The 25,841-nt window shown below is 44.7% G+C and overlaps 1 protein-coding gene across 1 annotated transcript in view; it reads right to left on the reverse strand.

The window, feature by feature from the left end:
• Positions 1–351: 351 nt before the first annotated feature.
• The window catches only part of KLHL6 (kelch like family member 6), a 63,849-nt gene continuing 38,359 nt past the window's right edge, over positions 352–25,841 (reverse strand). The window contains exons 3-7 of the mRNA XM_004038081.5: positions 17,049–17,498; positions 8,597–8,834; positions 3,094–3,296; positions 1,512–1,725; positions 352–1,245 (exon numbers count right to left, since the gene is read on the reverse strand). Coding sequence (XP_004038129.2) covers positions 944–1,245; positions 1,512–1,725; positions 3,094–3,296; positions 8,597–8,834; positions 17,049–17,498 — 1,407 coding nt within the window. The 3' untranslated portion in view covers positions 352–943. The remainder of the gene's footprint in view (positions 1,246–1,511; positions 1,726–3,093; positions 3,297–8,596; positions 8,835–17,048; positions 17,499–25,841) is intronic.

A 25,841-nucleotide genomic window follows, 5' to 3' on the forward strand; every position in this document is an offset into this window, starting at 1 on the left:
AGGATGCAGAATAAGAAAGAAAAGGAAAGAAAACAGGAAACACCTTTATTTCCCTGCTGTGCTGAGTGAATCTTTTAGCAGACTTGCCGAAACAAGAAATGAGCCAGGTTTCTTTGTGTTTTTGTTTTTGTTTTTGTTTTGGAGACAGAGCTTCACTTTTGTTTCCCGGGCTGCAGTGCAGTGTCGCGATCTCGGCTCACTGCAACTTCCACCTCCCAAGTTCAAGTGATCCTGCTGCCTCAGCCTCCTGAGTAGCTGGAATTACAAGCGCCTGCCACTGCACCCGGCTAATTTTTGTATTTTTAGTAGAGACGGGGCGGTCTCACCATGTTGGCCAGGCTGGTCTTGAACTCCTGACCTCAGGTCATCCGCCCGCCTCAGCCTCCCATAGGGCTGGGATTACAGGCGTGAGCCGCCATGCCCAGCATGAGCCAGGTTTTGTTGTTGTTTTTTGTTTGTTTTTCCTGCTCTGAGATAGGCAGCATGGTGGAAAGAGCATTGACTTCGGAGATGAAAGACCTGGATTTTAGACTCCTGGGGTAGCTACTTGCTATCTGAGTGATCAGGGGCACGCCACTTAGCCTCTGTGAAACTTGGTTCCCTCACCTGTAAACTAGAAGTGATAAGAGCCAGTCACCAGGTTAAATGAACCGATAAAAGGAAGTGCCTGGCACAGAAGCCAGCATAGGGTGGGTGGGTCCTGAATGCTAAATATTACTCTTCCTCGCCTCCCCTCCTGAGGTAGGTCATGCAAACATTCCTGGCCGGTCTCAAGTGACCCCAAACTGTGACTTCCAAGGTTCCCCCAAAGTAAGTCAAGGGGATCCCCTGATGTATATGGCCTCAAACTCGAGCCTGCTGCCTGAAGTGGGACTGGAGGAGGGTGAGAGGTGAGGCGGGCACGCTGAGGGTCGGGGGGGCTCTCCAGCTCCCCACCGTGCCGTCAGACAGACACTGCTCCGGGCACGATCCTGCGGATGTGGGTGTACGACTTCCTGATGGTGACGCTGCCGTGGTGCGACACGCCCCGGGGCAGGACGCACTCCTCTGTCAGTTTCTGGGCCTCGGGGTCCCAGCACAGCACCGTGGCGATAACCTCGTTCTTCTCGTCCCGCCCGCCGGTGATGTAGAGCCGGTTGTTGCAGGGCGCGATGCCGCAGCTGGCCCGCTCGTGGCTGAGCTGGGTCACCAGGCACCAGCTGTCTTCCAGCGGGCTGTAGGCGTACAGCGCTCTCATGGCCCCACCTGAGGAGAGGGAGGAAACACGGTGGGCATCGCTCCATTTTTCTGGTTTCTTCCCTCTTAACCACTAAAACTCAACTTCTGATTAGGCCAAGTCTACCCTCTTGCCAAGAGAAACAGTCGATTTATGGCTCTTCTGAAAGCCAGAGTGGGTCCTAGGGGCAGTGAGTTGCCAGCGCTGGAGACCCCGCGACACACCCTTTACGTGCTGCAGCCAGGCGCTCATTCAGGTTCTAAGCCATTCAGACCAATATGAAGCCATTACTCACCAACGACATAGATGCGGTCCCGGAAACTCACTGCATTGATGCATTTAGCCTCCACGGGCATGGCCGCCTTCAAACTCCACTTGTTGGTGGAAGGGTCATAACACTGAGTCTTGTCTGTGGCCAGTTTCCCATTGGGCCCTCCCCCGATCACATAGAGCTTCTTCTTATGGCTGGTTGCTGCAAAGGAACTGACATGGACAAGGAGGGGTGCGGCCTGTAGAGGCAGAGGGCACAAGAAGAAGCTGTCAGTCATGCTGCCCAGATTGCTGCAGTAGCTCCCACAATACAGGACAGAGCTCCGGGACACAGAACTGGTCATCTTTTGCCTAAAGTCACAAGGCCCATGGGCTTGACTCCTCTTAAGACACAGCAAGAATGAAAGCATGCATTTCCCACCCTCCCTCCAGGCTCCACGAAAGCTAGAGCAAGCTGTGTGTTGGGATGTGCCAGCCTCTCCCAGAATCCAGCTCTCAGGCAAGAATAAGTTTATACAGATGAAGTCAGCCAGTGTGGGAGGAAAATGATGTTTTATACATGCATATTCATATTCATTCATGTGCTCATCCACTCGAAAAATATTTATGGAATGCCTACTATGTACCAGCATTGATTTTCCTTGGTGCTTATATCTAGGAAGAAAAGCCGATACGGTGGCCACAGGTAAGCAGACTCTTCCATTATGGGGCAGCATTGAGGATTTTGAGATTAAGTCAGACGTGTGCTTCTATCCTGTGAACCCCAGGACAGTAAAGGAGACTTCCAAGAGCCTCTTGCCCATTTATTTACAGGATCCTTTTAGATCGTGGAGCAGCTCTGTGATAGGGCTTGTTTTGAGAAGATCCTGGGCATGTCCCCCATACATGTTAAGGGCTCTCAATATAGCACTTTTCAGGCTGACAGTCTTGGCTAGATGTGGTGACCTGGCTACCTTTGCTTGTGCCTACAATGACTGTGTTGTACATTCCATTAAGCTGGAACATGCTTGGACATCTGATCTGATGAGGAGAAAGAAAATTTGAAACTGGGAATAACCTGGAAATGAGATGAGGTGGCTTTTCTTTTCCTGGGTCTGATATATACCTGAGGTTGCATTACTAAAGTCTGACATGCAGGCCTGTAAGTGGCTCATCATCCATGGGAAAATAAAGAAGGGATGATTTCTAACATGACCAAATCACTCTGGGTTCATAAACGGTGTAGTAAAGTGATCCGCATGTGTCCAGTGTGGAGAATAGGAGAGAAGGCATCTGAGGAGACAAGACTCTACGCCAAGACATGCAGACCAAGAGATCTCCCATCTAAGGACAGGGTGAGCCTCTGTCCACATCTGGGGTTCTGTCCAAATTAGGACAGGTGTCCACACAGACCTTCACCACTTGGAAGGACATTGTTTCTGTGACTTGATCAGCAATACTGAAGCAATAGCTCCTAGGAGGAGGGAAGCTCAGAGCCACCCAAACTGTTCTCTTTGGAAGTAAAGTGATCAGAAAGCTGACCACCACGGCAGGCACGTTCCAAAGCTTTTTTAAAAAGCACTGAAGTAATAATACAGGCAGTTACTGGTAGAAATCGTGTCCTATACCTCTGACCAGCAGTTGTGAAAGGGGTCGTAGGTCTCCACGTTGTTGATTCTCTGTAAGCCATCAAAGCCTCCGATCACATAGACCTTGCCACCCAACACCACCATCTTATGCCTCCAGCGGCCTATGTTTAAATACTCAATCTGAATCCACTTGTTGATCGAAGAATTATATTTCCAAACATCATGCTGTGTTTCTTTGCCACCTGCAAGAGATACAAAGCATTTAAGAAACCACCAGATGTGTCAGAAATACAGCTTCTCCCATAATATCCCACATGTCCAAAAGTGCCAGGTCCCCAGGCCAGCCCTACCCTGAGGGAAGATACAAGAAACCCAGCAGGTGTGTGATGTCTGGCAGGAGAGACGAGGCAAATGCAGGGGAACAGGGAGAGACAGAATGGATGATGTGCCACACTGTGTCATGTCCACCTCAGTGCTGCAAGAATTCAGAGAAGAGGTGGCTAAGTGAGCAGTGCCCTGAGAAGGCTTCGGGGGGCAGGACCCAAGCCAGCCTGGGTGGGTAGGGGCCAGAGGGAGCCTGGACTCAGTGTTTGCCCTCACAGGGAGCAGGAAGCAAGGCTGGGCGGGGACAGTGGGGTTTGTGCAGAAGGCAAATTACATAGCAGCTTAAATTCTATGTTTACTTTTTATTTAAACCAAAAAGCAAAGATACAGACCTGGAAAAATCACTAAGAAATCCTACAACATTCTCCTGGTTTGTCGCTCTGATCTGTATAAAACGATCAGTGGGATTTATCCTATTTCTAAATAATTTTTGTTATAAAAGTATGAGATGCTCACAATAGATCATTTGAGAGTGATCTGGTAAACGTTTTCTTGAAGGCAACTCTCTTAAAAAACAGAAAATACAAAATTCAGCAGCTGGGGAAAGAGACAAAGACAAAGGAGAACTGACTTTTTGGGTGATTTTAATCAAATATTTAACAGCTTTGTGTTTCCATTTTCCCATCAGCATAGACTACCACCAACTACTTAAAGCAAAGATTTACTTTTCAGACTTACATGTGTGCAGTAGTGGAGAAATGAACATTACTGACCACATTCTGTGTCAGGGGTGTTTCTCTAGCATGGAACCCAGAAGTGGGTTTTCTAAGTCAAAGCCATGTGCACCCTGAATTTTTATATGTGCAGCCAAGGCATCCTCCACAGCTGTGGTGGTTGACTTTTCCTCATACCCACTTTTTGTTGGTGGTGGTGGTTTTGTTTTCTTTCTTTTATTTATTTTTTTGAAGTCTGACAGAAAAAAACTATGTCAGTTTGGTTTTCGCTTACTATGAGGGAAGCTGAGCTTCCTCTTCCTTGAATCTTTTGTTCATACAGTTTGGCTGTTTTCCTTTGGGTGGGGTACCTTTCAGAGGTCTCCATTTATTCAAAACATTGATCCCATTTAGGTAGCATCAAAAAGTATAAAATAAATGTAAATTTTCAAAAAAATGTATGCTACCTTTATTAAAACCTATGATTTTATTTTAGGACAAAAATAAAAAAAACCCTGAGAAAGCATATCGTGTGCATAAATGAGAAGACACCTTATTGTGAAGATGTCAACCCTCCCTAGGTTAATCTATATACTCAGTGCCTTCAAGACTTTTGAGGGGAACTTGATGAGATAATTCTAAATTTCACTGGGAAGAGGAAGTTTGGAAAAATTTCTAAGAAACTTTTGAAAAAGAAAAGGTAAGAAGGAGGCTTTCCTTATCAAATATTAAAATATACTATAAAGCTATCCTAATACAAACAGTGCAGTACTAGACAAACTGATCAGTTAAAAACAAGAGCACAGAAATGGACTAAAATATATACAGATCATTAAATAAATGTTATTAGAACAATTGGTTATTCATTTGGATAAAAAATTAAGTTAGATACTTATTTTATATTACATTTAAAATAAAATTCAAATGTTACTGCTACAGAAGTAACTGGAGAATGTATAGGATATTATGTTAATGACTTTGGGGTTAGGAGGGGTTTTCTAAGCATGACATGAATGTAGAATTGTATAGGAAAGAAAACAAGTATATAAAGGTAAAAAACAACCACAGTCTAGGAGAAAATATTTGCAACACAAATAGCAAAGGATATATAAGAAGAGTTCCAAAAAATTAGTAAGAACAAGACAAAAACTGATAGGAACTGTCAAAGAGTATGAACAGATAATTTTTAAAAATAAATACAATTATCTGGTAAATATATATTTACCATTCTAGTCTATTAAAAATTTAAATGACTAATAATAAAAATCGTTAGCAAGGATATGGAAAATGGGCACTGTCATTCATCACTGATTGAACTGTAAATTGGTACAACTTTTCTGTAGGAAAATTTCACAATATATACAAAATTCTTAATTCACATATGACAACTTCCAGGAAACTTTCCAAGTAGCAGCACAAGTATGAAAAAATATGTGTCTAAGAATGCCTACTGCAATATTTTTTAAGGAGACCAAAAAAAGAAAGCTAAAAAAATTATGGTTTATCCATTTGGTAGACTGCCATATAGCTGGTAAAAAGAATAACAGTAGTGATAATACTGGCCAACGTAATTAAGCTCCCACCATGTGCTTTGCATGTAATAACTATATCACTTAATATGTATATCCATTAAACCAACATGTCATCATGTCCAGATGATATTGTTAATTGAAGTACAAGTTTCTGTTGATTTAGCTGTGTATAACAAGCATGCTTTCAGGTATTGCTTGTATCATTAAAAAGTGAACAACAAATTTATGACAAAAGAATAACGTGGGCTGGGCACGGTGGCTCGCACCAGTAATCCCAGCACTTTGGGAGGCTGAGGTGGGCGGATCACCTGAGATCAGGAGTTCAAGACTAGCCTGGTCAACATGGTGAAACCCTGTCTCTACTTAAAATACAAAAAAAAATTGGGCCGGGCGTGGTGGCTCACGCCTGTAATCTCAGCACTTTGGGAGACCGAAGCGGGCGGATCACTTGAGGTCAGGAGTTTGAGACCAGCCTGTCAATATGGTGAACCCCCCACCTACCAAAAATACAAAAATTAACCAGGCATGGTGGTGGGCACCTGTAATCCCAGCACTTTGGGAGGCCAAAGCAGGAGGATAACCTGAGGTCAGGAGTTTGAGACCAGCCTGGCCAACATAGTGAAACCCCCTCTCTACCAAAAATACAAAAATTGGCCAGGCATGATGGCATGTGCCTGTAGTCCCAGCTACTCAGGGGGCTGAGGCAGGAGAATTGCTTGAACCTGGGAGGCAGAGGTTGCAGTGAGCCGAGATCTCGCCATTGTACTCCAGCCTGGACAACAGAGTGAGACTCCATCTCAAGAAAAAGAAAAAAAGAATAACACGTGTAGTATATGTGACAAAGACTGACTATGATGACCACACCTGTTGATCCCTCCTGGGCACATAGCTGAACTACATTTCCCAGGTCCCTGCACCCAGAGGGGGTGAGGGGAGGGTAAGGGAGGTCATGTGGCTAGTTTTTGCCAATGGAATGTGAGCAAAATTGATGGCACTTCCAGGCTGAGGCTTTTATGAGCAGGTGTGACTTCTCAACTCCCTTAGCTTTTTTCTTGTCCCTAAATCAAGGCCATGTGTAGGAAGAGGCAGTGTCAGAAGATGGCAGGACCCTAGGCCCCTGAGTGGCTGAGTGGAGCAGACCGTCCTGCCCCTGACCCCTGCATACTATTGTGTTAATTCACTGAGACTTAGGATTTGTAACAGCAGCTAAAATTATTTACCCTGAGCAAGTAGAAAACAATTTTTGTAAAAAATGAAAACCCATAGAATTGTGATGGCACAGAGAAACTGCCCTATTTTACTTTACTTGCTCAGTATTGTTTGGATCTTCTACAACAATTAAGGCCGGGCGCAGTGGCTCACGCTTGTAATCCCAGCACTTTGGGAGGCTGAGGCGGGTGGATCACAAGGTCAGGAGTTCAAGACCAGCCTGACCAACACTGTGAAACCCCATCTGCACTAAAAATACAAAAATTAGCCGGATGTGGTGCCACGTGCCTGTAATCCCAGCTACTTGGGAGGCTGAGGCAGGAGAATCATTTGAACACAGGAGGCAGAGATTGCAGTGAGCCGAGATCACGCCACTGCGCTCCAGCCTGGGCAACAGAGCTAGACTCTGTCTCAAAAAAATAAAAAATAAAATAAAATAAACGTCTACAAGATTAAAAGAAAGCTAGAACCTAATCAATGGTATAAATGCATCCAAAGAATGACCTGCCCTTGATTTTGGAGGAAACACGCTCTGGGGTCCAGCTTTCCCCACAAGTTCAGATTCAAGAAAAGCCTCTAAGAAAGGGGAAGGGAAGCTTGTCTCCTTCCTTAGGGTCCCAGGGAGAGCCAGGTGGCTTTTGATGTGATGGGGAAGAGTGTGGGCGTTAGGCTTAGAACTTGGGTTGAAGTCCTGCCTGACACCTACCAGTGTGCGACCTTAGGTATGTCTGAGAATCTCTCTGAGCCTCTGTTTTCTCCTACATTAAAAACACCTACCTTGCAGAGTTGATGTGAGAGGCAAACAATTAAATGTTATTAAAGTATAAATGTATCTACCACTCAGTAAAGATGGTTGAGACTGCGTCATTCAATAAATATTTACTGAACATTTACCCCGAGGTCAGGCACAGTGCTAGGTACAGGGGCTATAGTGTTGCCCCTCATGGAACTCCAGGTCTAATGGGAAAGGCAGACACAAAGTAACTATCAATACTGAAGCAAACATTTTCGTAATGAAAAAGTATTGGGTCCTACTGAACTATACCCAAGTACAACCTAATAGACATGGGAGGGGAAGGGCAGATGTGTTTACTCATTACTGAATTCCCACTGCGTAGCTCAGGGGCCTATGCATATAGCAGACACTGAATAAACCCTTACCACTTTCCCTCTTCTTTTTCTGGAAAGGACTAGACTTCTCTGCCTCCTCCCCAGGTTTTCTATTAATAGTACAATGCTGGCCGGACAAGGTGGCTCACGCCTGTAATCCCAGCACTTTGGGAGGCCAAGGCCGGTGGATCACCTATGGTCAGGAGTTCAAGACCAGCCTGGCCAACATGGTGAAACCCCGTCTCTACTAAAAATACAAAAATTAGCTGGGCATGGTGGCAGGCACCTGATTGTAATCCCAGCTACTCGGGAGGGTGAGGCAGGAGGATCACTTGAACTCGGGAGGCGGAGGTTGCAGCTAGCCAAGATTGTGCCACTGTACTCCAGCCTGAGCAACAGAGCTAGACGCTGTCTCAAAAAAAAAAGAAAAGAAAAGAAAAAAATAGTACATTGTTGCTCCGTTTTTTGTTTATTAAGTAGCAATGTACTCTCCAAGATAAGACCACCTGAGCTCCTGGGTCCATATCCTGTCTCAGTCAGAGCCGGATCACTGCCAATTCACAGTAATTCTTCTAGGATGGTTGCCTGGCTGCCACTCAGGAATATATGTAGTGCTACTGGAGCTTGCTTTGCCTTTACATGACTCCTGCTTACCTGAGATGTAGACCTCATTTTTCAATGTCACGCATGCAAACTCCACCCACTTCTTATTCTCACTCTCCAGCTCATGCTCTGTTAGCGGAAGCTTGGCCACCTCCAGGCGGCTGCGCCTCAGGGGGTCCAGGCAGGTCACCTCTGCCACAAACCGTTCATCTTTCGTGCAGCCGCCAATGATCATGAACACCTCAGACTGGAACTCATGCATCCTGGGCTTGGTGCGCTCCGAAATGATCTGGAAATCGATGGGGATACATGAAGGCAGGACAACACAAAGTTTCAGAGCTCGGGCTATGGAGCCATTAGGAGTCGGGTCCAATTGCCATATCTGCCACGGTATGACCAAGTGACTTCACCTCCCTGAGCCTCAGTTTCATCATCTGTATAATCGGGATAGTAGAGGTAACTACCTCTTAGGTGTGTTGTGAGGGTTAAATGGGATAATGTACACAGTGTGCTTCACCCAGGGCCTGGTGCATAACAGGTACTCAATACATGTTGCCTGTTTTTGCTGCTGTTTTAAGAGGTGAGGGTCTATTTACTATCAGATGCACTTCCTGCCTTTCCTCTCCTGCCTGCTCTGAAACCTTAAATCCTGGAATTTTATTTTGCGCTACTTTCCATTCCCCCTTGGCTTTAATTTCTTGATGATACCTCAGACTTTGCTCACCATCAGCCTTCTGGAAGAGACATCCTGGACAGTGACAACATAAGAGCATTCAGAGACTTAGGAAACAAAAACTAGAAGGAATCAGGGTGTGGCCAGGGACGGAGGAAGGCTGGTTCCAACATACAGTATATGACCTTTCAGAGCTTTGAACAAGTGAAGAAATCCATACTATGGGTATTTGAACCCTGCTGAAAGAGCAGAGGTTCAGAAGTCAAATGTACCAGCGTTCTATCACCTATGGCCATGTGACCTTGGAGAAGTAACATGATCTCTGTAAACTGCTTGTAATCATTGCTGTGCTATCAGATGACTGTGAGCATTCATAAGGTATGAGGTAGAGGCGTGAGCAGAGCACCTGGCACACACTCGCCCCTCAACAGCTAATTATGCCTGTAGGAGCAGTGGTAGATGCCATATTGATACTGCTATAAAAGGAAGAGCTGCCCTTCCCTGGTTCCATTGATCCCCTGGGCTCCATGATGAAGGTTCCATAGGTGTGCTGACACAAGGCGGAGAGGTAGCAACCATTTCCCAGATGGCCAAAGTCGCCAATTTTCCCACAAAATTAGACTGATCTAACACAGACTGCAGAACTTTGATTCTGCCCATAGGTGGTAACAAATAGGTTACAGTAGCAAAGACTGAGCCCTCAGATAGTGAATCCAACCAAGAGCCACAAATAATCAGAGCAGCCAACTCCCAGCCTCTACTTTTCCATAACAGTCTTTGTTTGTTTGGTTGGTTTTCTGTGCCTAGGAGCCTGGTACAGTGAGTTCTGCATCCTCCGTTCTTGAGGCTGGACCATGGCCGTAAAGTTTGTGGCAGGGCTGTTCCTTACAGGTTAGCAGAGTGGGGATGGGTGTGGCTGGACAAAGCCTAGGCAATGGGCTGGCCCTGACAGTATGGACAGCAGAACGGTGCTGGGATAAGGGTGAAGGGGTGGGCCAGGGAACTTGGAGGCACCATGAGAGCACCAAGCTGGCAGGACAGGATCTGGGCAATGGCACCAAAGACAAACTTTGCTGCTCTGCAACTTTCTCTTCAGGTATCAGCCCTGGTTCCTGTCCCTAAACCCCCTTCCCCACAGCTGAGGCACAGCCTCCAGCACTAATCTATGTGGTTCTCTTTCAGAGGGGATCTAGGTGTTTCAGGGCAATGCTTAGAAAAAAGCACTGGCCTCCCTGAATTGATTCCCTTGTGACCCTTTCTTCACTTCTGGGAACCAGGCCTCAGCCTCCACTCCGAAGCTCCCCTCATCTTATTTGCAATGCTTGCTCTCCTGACCCAGTAACCTGTTGGGTGATTGAGAGGCTGCTAGGAGGACTGGACTAGCCGTGATCTTACCTCCTGACCCCCAGGGCTGGCACCTCGTTCCTTGGTCCTGACCTACGAAAGGCTCTCCTCCTACTGGCTAAATTTCCTGGGTTCCTGCCTGCTGCCTGGATCTCCCCATAATATTCTATTCTCAATTTCCCATGCTACCACCCCAATCCACTTACCCTTTAAGGCACTGTGAGTAATTTACCATGTCACTTTGCCCTTTTCTCCAGGAAGCCATTCCTAACTTTGCACACATTCTCATAACCCTGAATTTCCCCCACAACGGCCCTTTCCATGCTTCATTGTAATTTACTGTAAGGCCCCTGATGGCAGGAACAGCCCTTTTTCTCCAGTGGATCCTCAGCACCAAGAATAGTACCTGGAGCTTGTGGGCATCTATAAACATTGATTAAATGAGCGAGTGAGCTGGGTGCAGTGGCTCACGCCTGCAATCCCAGCACTTTGGGAGGTCGAGGCAGGTGGATCACCTGAGGTCAGGAGTTCGAGATCAGCCTGGCCAACAAGGTGAAACCCAGTCTCTACTAAAAATAAAAAAGAAAATAAAAAAATTAGCAAGGTGTGGTGGCAGGCACCTGTAATCCTAGCTACTCGGGAGGCTGAGGCAGGAGAATCACTTGAATCTAAGAGGCAGAGGGTGCAGTGAGCCGAGGTCGCACCATTGCACTCCAGCCTGGGCAACAAGAGCAAAACTCCATCTCAAAAAAAAAAAAAAAAATGAGTGAATGGATGAGTGAATGAATGGGCAAGCTGGGTAACTCAGTCTAAATCATTGTGGTAGTGAGCATCCACGATGGCCCCAGTGATCCCTGCTTCCTGGTATTCACATCTGTGTAGTTCCCTCCATGCTGTTCTAGAATTGGTCTCTATGACCAACAGATTACAGCAGAAGTGATGATACATCACTTCTGAAATTAGGCTATAAAAGGCACTACCAGCTTGCATCCTGATTACTCTCTCAGTCTTTCTTAGGTCATTTGCTCTGGGGGAGGTCAGCTGATATAGAGATGCCCATATGGCAAGAAACTGAGGCTCCCAACCAGCAGCCAGCAAGGATCTGATGCCTGCCAACAATCCAGTAAGTGTGAGCTTGAATCCCATAATGAACTTTGAGATTACTGCAGCCTCAGCCAACAGCTTTACTGCAACTTCATAAGAGACCCTGAGTCAGAAGCACCCAGCTAAACCACTCCTACATTCTGACACTCAGAGCCTGTTAGATAGTAAGTGTTTGTTATTTTAAAGTTTTCAGTTTGGGGGTAATTTGTTATGCAGCAATTGAGAACTAACACAATCATCTAGCTGATGGGCTTGGCTGGGGTAATGAGACCTGTCTTATAATTCAGCACCACGGAGCTGCTGAGTGGTGGCATCATTACCACATTGTAAGTTCAGCTACATTTGGCAAAATACTAACCCCAAAGCCATGACAAATGTCAATCTGAAGTCTGAGACGTGCCAGTTTGTTGCAGACATATGGAAGTGTTTGCCAATGAATTGCATGCAACAATCAGGCATAACCAGTTTATTTTCAGATTGTTAAAAACAGAGCAGATAATTGCACCTTAGTGACACTGCTCACTGTCCACAGATCTTATACTAGGGGACAGAGTGAGCATATTGTTTCAGCAAAGCTGTCCTTGGGCTGGAGCCTCTGCTCCCCTTTCCCCACGTCACACATGTCAGAGTAATGTTTGGTATAGATCAGGTTCATGTCTGAAAACTTAAGAGGCAATTAAGTGAAGAGGCAAATTTCCTCTGTCCCCAAAGATCTCTTTCAATGAAGGTTCCAGCTACCATTCCCAAATCAAATGGAGACTGACATTTGCTTTTGGTGTTCTAAAATTTCCTGTTGTTAACACCAGTTTAGAGGATGGGCAAGGTTAGAAGAGAAAGATGGGCTGGGCACGGTGGCTCACGCCTGTAATCCCAGCACTTTGGGAGGCCGAGGCAGGCAGATCACCTGAGGTTGGGAGTTCGAGACCAGCCTGACCAACACGGAGGAATCCCGTCTCTATTAAAAATACAAACTTAGCCAGGGGTGGTGGCACATGCCTGTAATCCCATCTACTCAGGAGGCTGAGGCAGGAGAATCTCTTGAACCTGGGAGGCAGAGGTTGCAGTGAGCCGAGATCGCACCATTGCACTCCAGCCTGGGCAACAAGAACAAAAGTCTGTCTGAAGAAAAAACAAAACAAAATAAAACAAAAACGGGAAAGATGATGATAGGACAAGAGGGTTAAAGTTTGGTAAATGAAGGGTACGGGGAGAAGTGGGTTCACAGAGTAGCCTCCAGGCTCACACTACTGTCATCAGGAGTCAACCCAAGACCATTCCAGCAGTGAGCAGACTGACTCAGGGAATCAACTGGCAATGAGACCCCAGTTAGGAGGTCATGGTGGCTGGTTGGTTGGTTCAGTTGTCCAAACTATAAAATGAAGATGAGAAAGTGCCTTGAGAAGGATTTGGGAAAATAAGGCCACAAAAACCTGAGACACAGTGAAAAGACTGGTTTTAACCCCAGAGAAGGAAGATGATTGATTGTGAGAGGTGGAGCAACAATAAAGGAACCAAGTGGCAATGGCAACAGCTTCCATTTGTGGGGCACTTAGCTTGTACCAGACACTGTACTAAGCGTTCCATTCATTACTTAACTCTCAAAACAGTTCTGTCAGTTGGTAGGTATTATTACCCCCATGTTACAGATCAGAACTGAGCCTTAGCATAGCTAAGTAATTGCCTGAGATTACACTGTAAATAAATTGTGGAGTCAAGATTAACACCCAGATCTCTGCCTGACTCCAAGCCCAGGTTCTCACCACTGAAGAATTTTCCAGATGTCAGAATTCTCTCTCCTCCTAAATCTAAAGCTTATAATGTCTGACTCTGCCCCCAGCACCTCGGAAATACAAAAGGCAATGAAAATATTTCATTGCAGCAATTTTGCAGAAGACAGGGTAGGGACCTTTTATATCAGAGAAAAGCCTTTATCATCTGCATTTCAAGGACTTAGAAAATAGGAAGCAGAAACAAAAATAGCAAAAATATTGGAAGTATAGTTGATCAAGGCACTGTTTATGTTTAAATTGTTTTAAAGTGCTATTTATTTATTTTAACTTTTATTTTAGGTTCAGCATGTGCAGATTTGTTATATAGGTAAATTGTGTGTCGTGGGTATTTGGTGTACAGATTATTTAATCATCCAGGTAATAAGCATAGTACCTGATAGGTAGTTTTTCAGTCCTCACCCTCTTCTCATCCTCTATCCTCAAGTAGGCCCTGGTATCTTTTGTTCCCTTCTTTGTGTTCATGTGTACTCAATGTTTAGCTCTCACTTATAAGTGAAAACATGCATTATTTGGTTTTCTGTTCCTGTGTCAGTTCACTTAGGATAATGGCCTCTAGCTCCATCCATGTTGCTGCAAAGAACATGATTGCATTCTTTTTTATGGCTGTGTAGTATTCCATGGAAGACACTGAATAAATGCTGAACTGAGGGCAGTTGCAGAGACTGAAACCTGTCTGCAATTATATGCAGGCTGTCTGCTAGACATCCAGCATAGAATAGGACCTATGTGGTTTCCTAGGCTCCCCCCATCAATCCACTCATCACCCTTCATTTGTTAAATGTCCCATCTTCTCTGACTCACAGACTGTTTAGCAGTACCTGGGTAAGACACAAACTGTTTTTGCAGTACCTGGTGCCATATCTGGCATAGAATTGGTGTTCAGGATTTATTTGCAGAAAATGAAGGCATAGCATGCTTAAATACATGGGATGCTGTTTAAGTAGTTTTTGGGGGGAAATTTACAGCATGAAAGCCAATATTAGAAAGAAAGAAAGTCTCAAATCAGTGGCCTCCACTTCCACCTTAAGAAACTAGAGAAATAAGTGCAAATTAAACCCAAACTAAGCAGAAAGAAAGAAAATAATGATCAGAGTGGAAATAAGTGAAATAGAAGACAGAAAAACAATAGAGAAAATCAAACAAAACTGGACATTAGTTATTTGAGAAAAATCAATAAAATTGATAAGCCTCTAACCAGATTGATCAGGAAAAAAAAGGGCAGACACAAATTACCAATATCTGGAATGACAGATGTGACAACACTATAGATTCTGCAGGTATTAACAAGATAATAAAAGAGTGCTGTGAACAACTTTATGTCAATAAATTCAGCAACTTACATTAAATGAAAAAATTATTTGAGGCAAAAACTATCAAAGTTCATTCTAGAAGAAACAGAGATCCTAAATAGTCCTATATCTATTAAAGAAATATACATTATAGTTTAAAAACTTTCCACAAAGAAAACACCAGGCTCCGGTAAATTCTACTAAACATTTAAGGGTATGTTTGCAGAGTGAATGAATGAACAGTGGATCTAAGGACAACAAAAAAGAAACTAGAAAAGAACACACAGAAAAAGGGAGAAACTCCAAAAGAACCTCAGACAGACAATTCCTGGGCCACATTTGGCTAAGGTTTCTACCAATGGCCTGAGGAAGAAAGCTTGGTAGCAATCCCAGAATGACTGCATAGTGAGATATATGTATGGGTGTTCATGTGTACAAACTGTTAACAAACTGTCCCTATATCATTACTTCCTCTCCACTACATTTTTTCCTGTCTTTATAAAGTTCTGAAGAAAAATCTTCTTCAGGAATTGTTAAGGAGAACCAGGTAGATCCAAACGATATGTTTATTCACCATTCATAGTACCCATTTAATCATTCAACAAGCATTTACTAATTACTCATTCACTATATAGCAGTCTTAGGACTCTCTTCTAAGATCTAGAGATGTAAAGTGCGATAAGACATATTTCCTACTATAACAAGCTCCCAGTCTAGAGATATTTACAGATGATAAATTCAATGCGTTGCCATGCAGCAATTGGTGCTGTGATGGAGCAATGCACCAAGTGCTATGAGAACATGGAGAGTGGCTGGGTGTGGTGGCTCACACCTGCAACCCTAGCACTTTGGGAGGCTGAGATGAGAAGATCACTTAAGCTCAGGAGTTCAAGACCAGCCTGGGCAACATAGTGAGACCTTGTCTCTACAAAAAATTTAAAAATTAGCCGGGTGTGGTAGCACATGCCTGTACTCCCAGCTACTTGGATGGCTGAGGTGGGAGGATCACTTGAGCCTGGGAGGTCGAGGCTGCAGTGAGCTATGATTGTACCACTGTACTCCAGCCTGGGCAACAGAGCAAGATCTCATCTCAAAAATAAATAAATAAATAAATAAATAAATAAATAAATAAAAGGAGAAGTCTCTGGAGAAAGTGATGCTTGGACTGAGTTTTGAAGAAGGAGTAGAAGTCAGCTAGATGAAGAAGAGAAAAGCATTTGAACAACATTCATATTGACCTGGAGGCAGAAAAAGCACATCCACTTTGGGGAACCACAAGCTGTGCGTTAGGACTACAGCAGAAGTGGGAGGTTGAAGAGGACACTAGAGAAGCAGGCAGGAGTTTAATGATGCAAGACCAGGCTCTGGGAATGTAAGCAGGAAGTATGGGCTTTATTCTGAAAGTGATGGGGAGCCAATGAAGAAGGCAAGCCCAGGAGCAAGATGATCAGACTTGAGTTTCAGATCTTTCAGCTGGTGAATAAATTGGAGGGAGGCCAGACTTGGGGCAGGAAGATGAGTTTTGAGAAATTTCCAGGAATTCAGATGGTGAGAGTCTAAATCAAAGTGATATCAGAGTATATCCAATAGATGCAAGATTTCACCAGAGTGGGCAAGGAAGAGCAGCACCCCCATGGAATATTGACTAGACAGGGCACGTTCTTGTTTTTTGTCTGTTTTGTTTTATTTTGTTTTTTGAGACAGCGTCTCGCTCTGTCGCCCAGGCTGGAGCGCAGTGGCGTGATCTAGGCTCACTGCAACCTCTGCCTCCCGGATTCAAGCGATCTTCCTGCCTCAGCCTCCCGAGTAGCCGGGACTACAGGCGCATGCCACCACGCCCAGCTAATTTTTTATATTTTTAGTAGAGACAGTGTTTCACCATGTTGGCCAGGATGGTCTGGATCTCTTGACCTCGTGATCCACCCGCCCGGGCCTCCAAAAGTGCTGGGATTACAGGTGTGAGCCACTGGGCCCGGCCCAGGGCACGTTCTTGTTTGTGTGTGCAGTGTGACCCCCAACCTCCCACCCTTCCACAACTGGGAAGAGGAAGCACGGGCCAGGCATGGTGCTGGGTGATTTCTACATCTCACCTAACGCGCTCAGTAACTGTCTGAACACGTGGGATCGGCCTCATAGATCAGGAATCAGGGCTTCTGGAACCGCCCAACTCAGCAATGAACAGGGGACTGTTTTCTCCTTAATGCCCTAAGGATTTTTGAATCCGCTTCGCTTGCATCTCTGTGAGCCCCTAGCTAACTCCTTACTTCGCTGGTTAAATATAGCACCTCTTATCTTCTACTCACCTCATTGCCAGAAAGGTGGTACATCCTGGCTTCCTGGAGCAGTGGGAAGACCTCTGGGCACTGCCTGATGAGAGGATCTGCTTCCACCGTCTCCACAAAGTACCACGGGTCCAGAAGCGGTAAGCGCACGTTCTCGAGGACATAGGGGAGTAAGCAGAGTCGTTCTGATGGCTTGTGCCGGACCCAGCTCATCACGGTCTCAAACACCTGAGCCTCCTCGGTCACGTAAAGGTCATCACTCTTCAAGATGTAGTGCAGAGTGTCCACGGGCAGGTCAAGGAACTCCTCAGAGTTCAGAATCTGCACAAAGTTTTGAATGATGTAACTCTGAACCTGCTTCTTTAGACTGTCCAGCGAGTGTGTGTCGGCCAGCCTCAGTATTCCAACACAGTTTTCTGGGTTCAAGGCTTCAGTGAGGAAGCTGGCACAGGCATCCACCATCCGCAGGAACTGATGAAATAGAAAGGGTGGAAAGGAGGCCAGAAAATGGTGAGTCCACAAGGAGGTTTATCAGTGAGTTGTGTGTAATAGCCAAAAATTGGAAACAACCTAAATGTCCAACAGTACAGGACGAGCTAAATACATATAATTCATTCATACAGTCCACTTAAAACAATGAGATACTTACAGGACGAGCTAAATACATACAATGCATTCATACAGTCGACTTAAAACATTGAGATACTTAGGGGATGAGCTAAATACATATAATTCATTCATACAGTCGACAAAACAATGAGATACTTACGGGAGGAGCTAAATATATATAATTCATTCATACAGTGGACTTAAAACAATGAGACACTTACGGGACTAGCTAAATACATATAATTTATTCATACAGTCGACGGCTCTGTAGATACTTAAAACACATGTTGTAGAAAATATTAAATGAAATAGAAAATGTTTATAATGTATTAAGTTTTAAAATCTGTTCATTGGACCTGATTAAGCCTCTACATTTAATCAGCAATTTACGGGAAATACAGGGAAAGAGGAACCTGCTAAAGACGTCATGGGAACATGATCAGCAAAATACAGACTGTGGAAAACTCTACAGAACAACTTGTTCAGTTTCTTCAACAAATACATTACAAGGGGATAAAAGAGAGAGAGAAGGAGAGGGAGAACCTAAAGATAAACAGACATTTAAGACACATTGACCAATTGCAAAGTATGGATCTTATTTGGATTCCTGATTTAAACAATATATATTTTCTAAAGTTGGAAAAATGTTTACAATGACTAATATTTGGTGCTAATGAAACAATTATGATTCATTTTAGGTGCAATAATGGTTTCATGTTTATGTTGAAGAAGAATCCTTATTTTTTAGAGCTATAAGTGAAATATTTGCAGATAAAATGAGAAAAGCACATCACAAATCATATGTACATTGTGACCTTATTTTTATAAAGAAAACACACACAGAATAAAGTCATAGAAAGAAGATGAAAGGATGTAGGTCAAAATATTAATGGTTGTTATCTCTTTGGGTTATCAGGTATCTTAAGGCAAATTCTGCTGCAGCAGCAAACAACCCCCACGTCTCAGGGGCTTACAATAAATGTTCCTCTCTCACCCACTATGTGTTCTTTTTTTTTTTTTTTTTTTTTTTTGAGAGCGAGTCGCCCAGACTGGAGTGCAGTGGCGCGATCTCGGCTCACTGCAAGCTCCGCCTCCTGGGTTCACGCCATTCTCCTGCCTCAGCCTCCCGAGTAACTGGGACTACAGGCGCCCGCCACCACGCCCGGCTAATTTTTTTAGTATTTTTAGTAGAGACGGGGTTTCACCGTGTTAGCCAGGATGGTCTCGATCTCCTGACCTCGTGATCCACCCGCCTCGGCCTCCCAAAGTGCTGGGATTACAGGCGTGAGCCACTGCGCCCGGCCCACTACGTGTTCTTCACAGGGCTCTTCATTCCAGGGGCTTCAGGAAGATGGAAAGCCCTTACCTGAGACATGCTGGTCCCACGACAGAAGGGGAAAAAGATGGCAGAAGCACACAAAAGCTTTTAAAGCTTCTGCTCAGAGGGGGCGCATGCTATATCCATTTACACAAAACCGTCCAGAGTAAGTCACATGGCAAAATTTGTCATCAAGGGAACCATAGTTCTCCCACAGAAACAGGTCTCATGGGATGGACGGGGAATATACTATATAAATAATAGAAGGTATGACACTCTAAGAAGACTATGAGAATTTTTCTGTTTTTGTTTATTTATATGTTTTATTTATTTATATATCCTTTAAAATGAATACGTACCGCTTTTGTCATTAAAAAATTAATTTGTAAAATTATTGATTGGCTCTCAGGTCCCATTTTTAAGTTATCACCATCCTCATAAAAATTCAAGTCCCTTGTGCTTGTAGGGCACTTTACAGATGACAAAGCACTGTTATATCCATTATATTTTGTAATATCCATTTTACAGATGACATGTCTCAAATGCATTGGTTCATTCTTATTTGTTGTTCTCTGGAGCTTAGCTTTGAGCAAGTTCAACCTCCTAGCTCCCTTCCCTGTCTACTGGACTCCTTATAGGGTCAAGTTCTTGGTGCCCACGGGTTGATCGATTAATGGGGGGAGAGGAAAGGGGAGGCTGAGGGGGCAAGACCTGGTGGGGGTGGGGGAGGCCTTCTGAAGGCAGGTCCTGGTGAGAGTAGGGACAGGACAGACCTGACTGGGGAGGGTTGGCAGGAGCTGTGGGGAGCGGGGCTATCGAGCCTGAAGGTTGATGGTGGGGCAGGACTGGTTCTAAGAGTGGACCAAGGTGACCTAGGCTCTGGACTTTACTCCAGAGCATTCCAGGGAACACATCCCTGACTTTTTGGATCAACCTCTATTGCAAAATATTATCTTTCTGTGTCAGATCACGTAGGATTGTCAGTTTAAAAAGGATTTTTTTAGGCCGGGCGCGGTGGCTCACGCCTGTAATCCCAGCACTTTGGGAGGCCGAGGCATGCAGATCACCTGAGATCGGGAGTTGGAGACCAGCCTGACCAACATGGAGATACCCTGTCTCTACTAAAAATACAAAATTAGCCAGGCGTGGTGGCGCATGCCTGTAATCCCAGCTACTCAGGAGGCTGCAGCAGGAGAATTGCTTGAACCTGGGAGGCGGAGGTTGCGGTTAGCTGATATCGTGTCATTGCACTCTAGCCCGGGCAACAAGAGCAAAACTCCATCTCAAAATAAATAAATAAATAAATAAATAAAGCATTTCTCCGAGGGTCAATGCTGAAGGGGGCCAGCCCCTCTACACCTGTGGCTATTTCTCGTCAGGTGGGACGAGAGACTGAGAAAAGAAATAAGACACAGAGGCAAAGTACAGAGAAAGAACAGTGGGCCCAGGGGACCAGCGCTCAGCATACGGAGGACCCTCACCGGCACCAGTCTCTGAGTTCCCTCAGTATTTATTGATTACTATTTTCACTATCTCAATAAAAGGAATGCAGTAGGAGAGCAGGGTGATAGTGGGGAGAAGGTCAGCAAGAAAACACGTGAGCAAAGGAATCTGTGTCACAAATAAGTTCAAGGGGAGGTACTATGCCTGGACGTGCACGTAGGCCAGATTTTTGCTTCTCTCCACCCAAACATCTCAGTGGAATAAAGAATAGTAAAGCAGCATTGCTGCCAACATGTCTCGCCTCCCGCCACAGGGCGGTTTTTCTCCTACCTCAGAACTGAATAAATGTACAATCGGGTTTTATACTGAGACATTCAGTTCCCAGGGGCAGGCAGGAGACAGTGGCCTTCCTCTATCTCAACTGCAAGGGACTTTCCTCTTTTACTAATCCTCCTCAGCACAGACCCTTCACGGGTGTCGGGCTGGGGGACGGTCAGGTCTTTCCCATCCCACGAGGCCATATTTCAGACTATCACATGGGGAAAGACCTTGGACAATACCCGGCTTTCCAGGGCAGAGGTCCCTGCGGCTTTCTGCAGTGCATTGTGCCCCTGGTTTATTGAGACTGGAGAATGGCGATGACTTTGACCGAGCATACTGCCTGTAAACATTTTGTTAACAAGGCACATCCTGCACAGCCCTAGATCCCTTAAACCTTGATTCCATACAACACATGTTTTTGTGAGCTTAAGGTTGGGGCAAAGAGTTTGGGGCAGTTACAGATTAACAGCATCTCAGGGCAAAGAAATTTTTCAGGGTACAGGTCAAAATGGAGTTTCTTATGTCTTCCCTTTCTACATAGACACAGTAACAGTCTGATCTCTCTTTTCCCTACACAATGCAAAGTTGCAGAAGGCCTGAATTCTGCCTCAGAACCCCATGTCTGCTGGTCTCAACTGCCGGCAGCTCTGCTCTTTGCATGAGCAACCATGGAAACAGTTGAGAACAAGGCTGCTAACACCTGTTTAGTCGTTGGCAGATTTTCAGTTCAAAGACTAAAAATATGCAACAAAGACCAAGCCTCGTGAGTCCTCAGAACTGGACACCAGAACCCTATCTGGCCCTGTTCACAGAGACATCTATGAGAGCTGAAAGGAAACTCACTTAAATGGTAGCTCCCAGTGCAAAATACCACGATCACCATGCCAGCATTTGCGTGAGGGGAAGAGGAGAGGAAAATTAAGTAGATATCTCTAGGAACTTAGACTATCTCTGGGAGGCCACATAAGACCTGATAACAGTAGTTGTCTCTATTGGTGATAATGAAACAATTATTATTCATTTTAGGTGCAATAATAGTTTCATGTTTATGTTTAAGAAGAATCGTTATCTTTTAGACATAACTGAAATATTTGCAGATAAAATGAGAAAAGCACTTCACAAATCATATTATGTACATTATGATCTTTTTTTTTTTTTGAGACAGAGTTTTGCTTTTGTTGCCCAGGCTGGAGTGCAATGGTATGATCTTGGCTCACCACAGCCTCCGCCTCCCGGGTTCAAGAGGTTCCCCTGACTCAGCCTCCCAAGTAGCTGGGATTACAAACATGTGCCACCACACCCAGGTAATTTTGTATTTTTAATAGAGATGAGGTTTCTCTATGTTGATCAGGCTGGTCTCGAACTCCTGACCTCAGGTGATCCACCCACCTTGGCCTCCCAAAGTGTTGGCATTACAGGCGTGAGCCACCACGCCGGGACTATGATCCTATTTTTATAAATAAATAAATAAATATATATATATATATATATATATAAAATAAAGTCATAGAGGCCAGGCACAGTGGCTCACACTGTAATTCCCATCCAATTTCAGGGAAGAAAGGGAGAATTACTTTACCCTCTTCACCACTTCCTATCCTCTCCAATTGTGTGTAAGAAATACCTACCTAAAATAGACCAACTTTCTCATTTATAGAGAAAATACTAGAAGGTAACATACAAAATGTTAGCAGTGGTTATAGATAAAGTTATTAATTTTTTTAGAGTTTGTTGTATGACAACTTTACTATACTGAGCATGAACATTATAAACTCAGGAAAAAATACGTAAAATAAACACATTATTGTGATTTTTAAAGGACACAATGAGAAAATAAAAGGTAAACACTAAAAGAGCACTTACTATAGGCCAGACTCTACATACTAACTGTAAGAGTTACTCAATCCTCACCACAATGCCATGAAAAGGGTATTTATTATCATCCCTGAGGAAACCAGATTCAGAGAAGTAATTTCCTCAGAGGCTTACAGTTAATAAAAGATAGAAGCAAAGTTTGGACCAGTCATCTCTGATTCCAAAAATGCATGTTTTTTATACTATTTCAAGCTGCTTCAGGTCACAAAATGTGTGTGGGGGGAAAAAGGCTTGGCAGATGCCAAACGTCATTTGCACACGTCACTGGGTAGCTCAGATGACCTGATTTGCCCCGACACAGGAAGGACTAGCCAACAAGATGCCAGTTCCTATTCCTGCTTGGTGGCTGTTGATGAGCAAAGAAGGAAACCACAGAGGAAAATCAAATCAAGTACTGAAGCTCACATTTGTTAGAAGAAGCATTGATCTTCACTCCACCTGGCAATTCATCCATCCAGCTATCTGTGTATGGACCGAATGTGAATTGAGCATGTATTTCTTTTTTTTTATTTTACTTTAAATTCTGGGATACTCGTGCAGAATGTGCAGGTTTGTTACACAGGTATACATGTGCCATGGTTTGCTGCACCTATCAACCTGTCATCTAGGTTTTAAGCCCTGCATGCATTAGGTATTTGTCCTAATACTCTTTCTCCCCTTCCCCTCCACCACCCGACAGGCCCCAGTGTGTGATCTTCCCCTCCCTGTGTCCACGTGTTCTCATTGTTCAACTCCCACTTATGAGTGAGAACAAGCGGTGTTTGGTTTTCTGTTCCTGTGTTAGTTTGCTGAGGATGATGGCTTCCAGCTTCATCCATGTCCCTGCACAGGACATGAACTCATCCTTTTTTATGGCTGCGAGCATCTATTAATATTATGTAGGAGGCTCCCAACTAGTGCTGGGTGTACAGAGGTGAGCAGAGACAAAGCGCCTGTGCTCATTGAAGCCGACAGACCAGTGGAGGCAGCAGATGCTAACCAAATAATACAACACGGAGTGTGGAAGGATGCTTGAGATAAATGCTATGCACCAGAGTCCAGGGACTCCACTGCCTGAAACCAAGGACAGTCCTACTCCCACCCCTTCAATCTTCCACAATCTGGCTGTCAGTCATCACCAGGACCCTCCCTTTCAGAACCCTAGCCACAATCGCACCCATCTCCTCACCTCCTCCAAGCAGTCCTGGAGCTTCCCTGTTGCAGTGCCTTTCCACGCTCCTGCCATCTCTCGGCCTGAGCTGCCTTTCCTCATCATCACCATCTGTTATGATCCTATGCGCCTCACCCAGACAAGCCCGACTCCAGAACCCAACTTTTTAAGGAAAGACTCAGGATAGCTCACCCCATTTTCAACAGAGAAATCCCCCTGTAAGTTTACCTCAAGAAGAAGGAAGACATAAATATTATAGCCATGACTCTATCCATACAGGGCTGTTTTCTTTCTTTTTTTTAATTTAATTTAATTTTTTTTTTTTTTTTTTTTAGATGGAGTCTCTCTCTTGTTGCCCAGGCTGGAGTACAGTGGCACAATCTCGGCTCATTGCATCTTCTGCCTCCCAGGTTCAAGTGATTCTCCTGCCTCAGCCTCCAAAGCAGCTGGGACTACAGGGGCACGCCACTACACCTGGCTAATTTTTTTGTATTTTAGTACAGATGGGGTTTCACCATGTTGGCCATTCTGGTCTCGAACTCCTAACCTCAAGTGATCTGCCCACCTCGGCCTCCCAAAGTGCTGGGATTACAGGCATGAGCCACCATGCCCGGCCAGGGCTATTTTCTTGATTCAGAGTTATTACATCTGGGATCAATGGATCGATCCAGAAAGTCTGTGAACCCCTACAATAGTATGTGAACATTTGCACATGTGGCATTTTTCTGGGAACTTAGTTGGCGGGGGACAGGTGAGTTACTCCCTGGTATCCCTCCACCTAAGTACAAAACCAACACAAGAGAGAGAGCTAAGTCAAAAGATCCAGAGAGGAAGACAGCCAGAGTCCTGATTAGACTGTGCTTGGAACCCCACCTCTGGACATTTAAAATTCTGGGTCAATAATTGTTTAAGGGCTGGGCACAATGGCTTAAGCCTATAATCCCAGCACTTTGGGAGGCCAAGGTAGGAGAATCGATTGAGCCCAGGATTTCAAGACCAGCCTGAGCAACATAGTGAGACCTCGTCTTTACAAAAAATGTAAAAATTAGTCTGTTGCGGTGTTGCATGCCTATAGTCCCAGCTACTTGGGAAGCTGAGGAGGGAGGATTGCTTGAGCCTTGGAGTTCAAGTTTGCAGTGAGCCATGATCACACCACTGTACTCTAGCCTGGGTGACGGAGCAAGACTCTGTCTCTAAAAAACTAAAAATAAAAAGGAAAAGAAGAATTGTAGAGAAATCCTACCTATTCATGAAGTTCATTCTTAAAAGCTACTTCTTCCTTGATGGCTTCTCCTATTCCCCAACATGGAATCCCTCCCTCCACTGTGCTCCACTGGGCACCTTGCTTTCCCCTTTTGTGGAGCACCCAGAGTACTAAGGTCAGTTGAGACAAGCATCTCAAAGCAGCTTCTAGGTCATACTTGGGTATTTATTTCTAGCAGCATCTAGCACAAAGTAAAGGAGCAAATAGAGAATTCAAAGAGCGATGCAAGTTCACACTGCTAGGAGGCAGTACAGTTGATGCTCCAGTCAGCATCGTGGTGCCTTTGTAACTTGTTGCATTGTTGAGCTAACAAAATGCCAGGAGAGTCTGAAGAGGCTTTATGAGGACAGAGGCAGGTGGGGGATCTCCAAGTTGCCTAAGTTCCTCCAAAATATACTTCAATAAACACTTTTAGTGTGAGGGGTGTAGGGCAACATCACATGATCCCAACCAATGGCTGGGAAACTGATGATGTGCAGGGCAATCATGGGAACCAGAAATGGGTTTCTTTTAAATATGCTTTTGCTTCTTCACATTCAAGATTATTCAAGACTTCAGGGTAAATTTTCTGTCTCGGCCTGTCCCGATGACACATGAACTTGTTTGTCAGAGCTGAGAGATGACAGATAATGGCAAAAGACAGCCAGCTTCCTGTTTGGGGGGACATGTGAGCAAAAGGTTGCAGCCAGCCACCTGACTCTCAAATGAGGAGACTAAAAATACAATCAAAGAAACCACTTGAGACGTGGCTGCAGTTCCCACAAGAAGTGTCTGCCTCCAAGAGAAAGCACTGCCTGTTCCTTATCTCCACTGCCCCTCCTCTGCTTCCCCATG

This window comes from Gorilla gorilla, chromosome 2 (assembly GCF_029281585.2).
Source record: "Gorilla gorilla gorilla isolate KB3781 chromosome 2, NHGRI_mGorGor1-v2.1_pri, whole genome shotgun sequence".
In the NCBI taxonomy this organism is placed as follows: domain Eukaryota; kingdom Metazoa; phylum Chordata; class Mammalia; order Primates; family Hominidae; genus Gorilla; species Gorilla gorilla.